General features: G+C 45.5%; 1 protein-coding gene across 1 annotated transcript in view; it reads left to right on the top strand.

Annotated features, from left to right (window-relative positions):
• The first annotated feature begins 1,447 nt into the window (after positions 1–1,447).
• LRRK2 (leucine-rich repeat kinase 2) overlaps positions 1,448–6,031 on the top strand; it is a 149,513-nt gene continuing 144,929 nt past the window's right edge. Inside the window, 2 exon segments of the mRNA XM_015422529.1 lie at positions 1,448–1,791; positions 1,946–2,031. Coding sequence (XP_015278015.1) covers positions 1,611–1,791; positions 1,946–2,031 — 267 coding nt within the window. The 5' untranslated portion in view covers positions 1,448–1,610.

Genomic DNA, 6,031 nt, shown 5'->3' with positions numbered 1-6,031 from the left:
CATTGTGTTTTGGTGGCGCATGAGTGAAGTTTGTGATTTGCTTCCTTTATCTGCATATCTATTGATGTGAATTTGTATTTTTTTCAAAAAAAAAATGACATAAGCCACTTTGAGTCCCATTGATAAGGAGAAAAATAAAATCTGAAATAGTTTAAATATTTTTTTAAACCCAGGCTTTTTAACTGAGAAGTTTTTATCTTTTAATCTATTTTATGGCCTGATCTATTTTTAAGGGTGATGTTTGATTTCTTTATGCTGTTTCAGTTCCTCATTTTATTTGCAATGGCCTTCTTATATTAATCATTTTTGATATTTTTATGATTTTATGGTATTGTTTTTATTTGTAAGCCACCTTGAACAGGATTCTGGAGGAAAGCATATGAATTACCGAAATAAATAAAAAATAAAGACCTTCAAAAGGCCCAAGATATTTAAATAACTCTAAGTATGGAGTCTCAGTAACTTTGGTCAATCTACTATATAATGTTTTCACTGTTTGGTTCACTGAATCTGCTCATTGTCCAGCTAGACTGAGTTCTGGTAATTGCATATAATTAAGTGAAAGAAAAAAAAGTCTAACTGGCAAGAGAGAAGACTGGGGTAACAATATGGGGGGGGGAAATGCTTTATGTGAAAGTCTCACTTTAGAGAATCAAGCTTATTCACTTCTGGTGCTTTTCATACTACAGTTTGGTTGGTTTAGATATTAATATGCACACTACATGCTTACTGCATCACTTTGGGGAAGGGTGTATGTGTATAAAACCTGTATCTTCCCCTTTAAACTAATAGTGTGAAACAAGCCATAATTGGGGGTGGGGGGAGAAGAGTTGCAGCCACCAGGAGAAAATCCTTGCAGTTGTCAACCATAGTCACTATTAATTTGAGGAAACAGTGTGAGTGCGTGTTCAGCGAAACAGAAATGCATGCTCAAAATTAAGCACATTACCCAGGGCAATGCATGAGCTCCCTAAAAGATGAAAATAATATTTGAGATGTAGGGATGAGATAACTTCTCCTGACAAACGTGAGAGAGGGGGTTCTCTTGAGGAGATTCCTGGCTGACGCCCTTCCTGAAACCCATGACCCTGAAGCCCAGAGGCGTCATTTGTCCGCATTACCAAAGTTTATTATTTCCTTCCTCTGGTGGATTCTCTGCTCTAGGGCAAAAAGACTAAACCCCCATATCTTTCCCTAGATGCTTGTCCCTCTGTCCTCCTAGTCAGCCCCGCTTTTTAACCCACTCGTCCTGGAATGGTTTTCTTTTTCACGGAAGAGGCGATTCAGAGGCGGAGACTTCAGCCTCTCACAGCATCGGGAAGCAAAGCTTTCAAGCCCTGGCCTGGAACGGATTTCCCACCCCTTTCGGCTTTTCGAGGGAAAGTGCCAGCGCCATCTATGAGCATCGGTGAGCATAGCGCCCTTTCCTATGCGGACGAGCCTTTCTTGGCATCCTGAGGGGGAACGAGAGAGAAAGTCTGCCGAGACAGTCAAAGAGCTCGCCGCCTGGGCGGCTGCTCCGGAGGCCCCCCACTGGACTTAAAGGTGGCCGAAGGCAAAGGCAAAATGCTAGCGGACCTTGGCAGGTGGGGGTGAGCGAAGGCACGGTCATGAGGCGCCATAAGGGGAGCGAAAGCTGCTGCAGCTGTGACAGGGAGGAGGAGGAGGAGAGGCAAGACGCAGCTCTCAAGAAACTGATCGTCCGACTGAAAAATGTACAGGAAGGGAAGCAAGTGGAGACCTTGATCCAAATTCTGGAAGACCTTCTCGCCTTTGCCTCTTCGCCAAGTGGTAAAAGTTGAAGCTTGCCATTGCAGAGTGCAGTGCGAGCAAATGTTCAGCTCTTTAAGGTCCGGAGCATAAACTGTGAGGGAAGTGGTGGGAGATGGTGGTTGTTGTTGTTGTTGTTTAAAATACACCCCCCCTTTCCCCCCTTGGTCCTCAGGTCCCAAACTACTCCGTGGGGAAAATATCCAGGTGCCTTTGCTTCTGGTTTTGGTCTCTTACATGCGAGTGGCCGACGTGCAACAGGTAAAACAGAAGTTGGTTTCAATTTCTTTATTCTTTGGGAAAGATTGAAGGAACTCAAACTGTTAATTACAGTGATCTCCACGTTGTAGATTCTTTGAGATTAAAAAAATGTAAAAGGTGGTTACAGCGGAGATTCAGTGATGCTCTAATGCGGGGGAGATTTGAACCCAGCAGGCCTCCATTTCTAACTGTATGACAGTATGCAAAGTTACTCCAGTTCAAGGTATCTTCCAGTTAGTAGGTTTAGACTGGAGTAAATTCAGCTGTGGAGTTTTAACTCTGTGTAAATAAAATTACTCCAGAGTGGGAATGCTCTAAAAATCGAATCGTATAACTGCTGCGAAGTTAGTTCCATCTTACATAAACAGAACTGGCCCTAACCAATAAGTGGGAGCGGGACTTCCAGCTTTTCCCCTTTGGTAAGGATTCTGATAAGCAGGAATTGTAAGATGATAAATTTCTGTCTTTAGGGAATTCTTTTTTTCAGGGAAATAATTACCTGTTAAATCTGTACTTCCTCAATTGTGTTTATGTATGACAGAACGCCAGTGACAGAACTGCCCTTCAGCTCCAGAAAACTTTAAAAGGTGTAGACAGGAAAAAATTACTTTGCTTATGTTTTATGAATGGCCTTTGATATTTTAGCAAACATTATTTGTAAAAAATTCTATATGTTTTCAACTACTGCTTGATGTAACTTGTTATAGAAACCTGAAACCACAAGTCCTTTCAAATAAAATTGCTGTGCATGCAACAGTAACTTTTTGTTGCAGTCAGTCTCCAATGAATACATACAAGTGATTCTAGATAAGATCATCTAAATGGTTCCTATTTTAAGATTACATTTGCATAATATAATGAACAATGAATATCAGACCTCAAGCACTTTGAGTTCCAACTGTGTGTTTAAAATGGAAATGAGGCGGGTGTGGTGCTAGCATAATGAAAGGAAGATATTGTCATGGACAGAAAAGAACATGTAGGCATCCAGTATCCACTTATCCCACTCCAGAGCTCTGTGGGTGTTGCATTGGTTTGGTTTGTGTCTGAGAAATCTTTCCATTATTCTGCTAATGATGCAGTCATATGGTTTCAGTTAGTTCTGAAACATTGTGTTTAGCTATGATATTTCTTTATGCTGAAAGAGTCTCAGGGTTTGAGTATAGTATACATTCTTTATATAGTATAGTATACATTCTTTATATAGTATAGTATACATTCTTTATATAGTATAGTATACATTCTTTGCACTCTAAGCACATGATTGCAAAGGAGTAGCTGTGTTAAGTCTGTTGTAGCAAAATAGAATCCCGGTGACACCTTCAAGGCTAGCAAAATAAATTTCAATTTGAGTTTTCTTGTGTCACAGTCACTTTTTCAGACACAAAGATACTGCCCACGTGTCTGAAGATGTGAGCTGTGACTTCCAAAAATAAATGTTGCTAGTCTTCAAGATACCATTGGACTTTTGCTTTATTTTTCTATGCATATGCATCACATCCCAATCTTATACCTGGTTTTACAGTTGTAGGGCCAGGAGGGGCTTGTGCTTAGGGTTTGACAGGGACTCATTTCTGGTGGGTGGGCTTCTGCTGATGGACCCACTCTCCTGCCCCGACTCTTCAGCTGAAAACCTGAATGTGACCTAAGCACATGCAACCTGACCTGCTTCTTTGCAACCATTGTTGGAAGCAAAGCAGCTAAGTTGTGTTTCTGTTGTACAGACTAGCAATACAGGAAGACCATAGGACAGTCTCCCTATCTTTTATGTCTTGTATCTTTTAAAGAAATTATGTGGCTGTCTGGTTTTAAAAACCCTCAGAAAGTGAAATTTCAAGATTCACGCATCTTAGTGAAAGTGTACAGTATTTTTAGACATGTAAGAGGAGAAGGAATGGGCCCAAAAGCTGCTCAAAATGGGGGGGGGGGAGTGTTGTGAGCCACAGTTCACAGTAATGCAAGCATAATCACTTATGTTGATAAATTGCCCTATTTCCCAGCCAGAAAGCAGTACTGCCATTTCCATAGTTACTGTGGGAAGACCCACCTAGTTAAATGCATGAGTCATTCATAATTGAATGTATTTTGTCATTTAAACTGGGCTGCTGCTTAAGCATCATTTATATAGGAAGGAGTCATGACCCATGCCATTGGTGAATTAGTAGCAAAAGCCTCTGTTATGTAAAATGAAGCAATACTGGGTAATCCCTGTACATATGATTAAATCCATCGTTCATTATGTGAGTGGTTGTGGACACGACACAACTTTGGTAGTTTCCACATAGCGAAGGGCTTGTTTGTTTTTCCTATTGCTGGTGTGGCTTCAGACAAGGCGCAGTGGCAACTGGGCTTCCATGTGGCAGGTTTCCCTGCAGTTTCCCCACCTCAGTCCCCCAGTAGCAGCTGTCCCCCTTCTCCTGGGCCATGGGGGCTTTTGCCATTTTTAAAGAAACAGTAGTAGAATATCACAAGAGGCAGGACCCATGATACTCACGGGAGGGGAAGTATTCCCCACAGCTCCCGGCCTGCAGAAGCAGGAGACGTGGCAGCAGGTGAGCCCAGCCTTCTCTATCCCCCCACCCCTCCCAGTGGCGGCGGGGAGGCCGGCCCACCAAGCTTTCTCCTTTCCCCCTCCCTCCCCAGAAGCAGCAGCGGTGAGGCTGGCCCGCCAAGCTTTCTCCCTTCCCCTTCCCTCCCCAGCGGTGGCGGTGAGGCTAGCCCACCAAGCTTCCCTCTCCAGCAGCGGCAGTGGCGAGGCCGGCCCGCCAAGCTTTCTCCCACTCCCCATCCCCTGTGGCGGCAGTGGTGCCTTCTCAGAGCATTCCCTGTGCATGCGCAGGGATCACTCCTTTACTTTGGTGGGGATTTAAGTATCCCTCCTATAGTTTTCTACAGTTTTTAGATTTTTCTGCACATCTGGGGATTGCCCCAATGTGCAGGAAAATCTCCCTGCCCCCAGGTGCCCCCAATGTACGGATTTAAATATCCACCAGCGGGGGGCGCCTTGGCTATTGTAACAACAAGAGGCGGGACCAGCGATACTCACGGGGGGGGGGGAAGTATTCCCCACAGCTCCCAGTCTGCAGAAGCAGGAGATGCGGCAGCAGGTGAGCCCAGCCTTCTCCCTCCCCTCCAGTGGCGGTGGCGAGGCTGGCCCGCCAAGCGTTCTCCTTCCCCCCTCCCTCCCCAGCAGCGGCAATGGCGAGGCCAGCCCACCAAGCTTTGTCCTTCCCCCCTCCCTCCCCAGCAGCGGCAGTGGTGAGGCCGGCCCACCAAGCTTTCTCCTTCCCCCTTCCCTCCCCAGCAGCGGTGGCGGTGAGGCCAGCTTGCCAAGCTTTCTCCCTCCCCCCTCCCTCCCCAGCGGCTATGGCCAAGCTGGCCCGCCAAGCTTCCCTCCCCAGCAGAGGCGAGGCTGGCCTGCCAAGCCTTCTCCCGCCCCCCGTCCCCTGTGGCGGTGGCGGCGGCAAAGCTTTCTCAGAACATTCGCTGCACATGCACAGGAAACGCACCTTTACTTTTGGAGGGATTTAAGTATCCCCCCCTATAGCTTTTTACAGTTTTTAGATTTTTCTGAACATCTGGGGATTGCCCCAAATGTGCAGGAAAATCTCCCTGTCCCCCAGGTGCCCCCGATGTGGGGATTTAGATATCCGCACGCAGGGGGGGGCGTCTTTGTCAGCGTATTGGAAGCGCAAATAATGACTCAATCCAGAGTTGGCTTGTGCTGAACTATTTACAGTGGTTTATTTACAGCAATATATACATACAGTCCATATAGCACTTGCAGTATCCAATTCTCCAGGCAAACTGACAAAGTGCTTCGCATATAATCCAATTCACAAGAGTGATGAAGAACACACAGACTGTACTGAATATATACGTCTCAGCACCAATCAGATTGAAGTGCTGACTCATGGTGACAGTAGTCAGGATGATGCAACCTATGCTCTGGTGACTTGTCACATGACACTCCATCTGTCACCACAGATCAAGATGATCT

The sequence above is a fragment of the Gekko japonicus genome, unplaced genomic scaffold, assembly GCF_001447785.1.
Source record: "Gekko japonicus isolate JY-2015 unplaced genomic scaffold, Gekko_japonicus_V1.1 scaffold1338, whole genome shotgun sequence".
Lineage (NCBI taxonomy): Eukaryota > Metazoa > Chordata > Lepidosauria > Squamata > Gekkonidae > Gekko > Gekko japonicus.
This window is presented reverse-complemented; position numbering and strand designations above follow the sequence as displayed.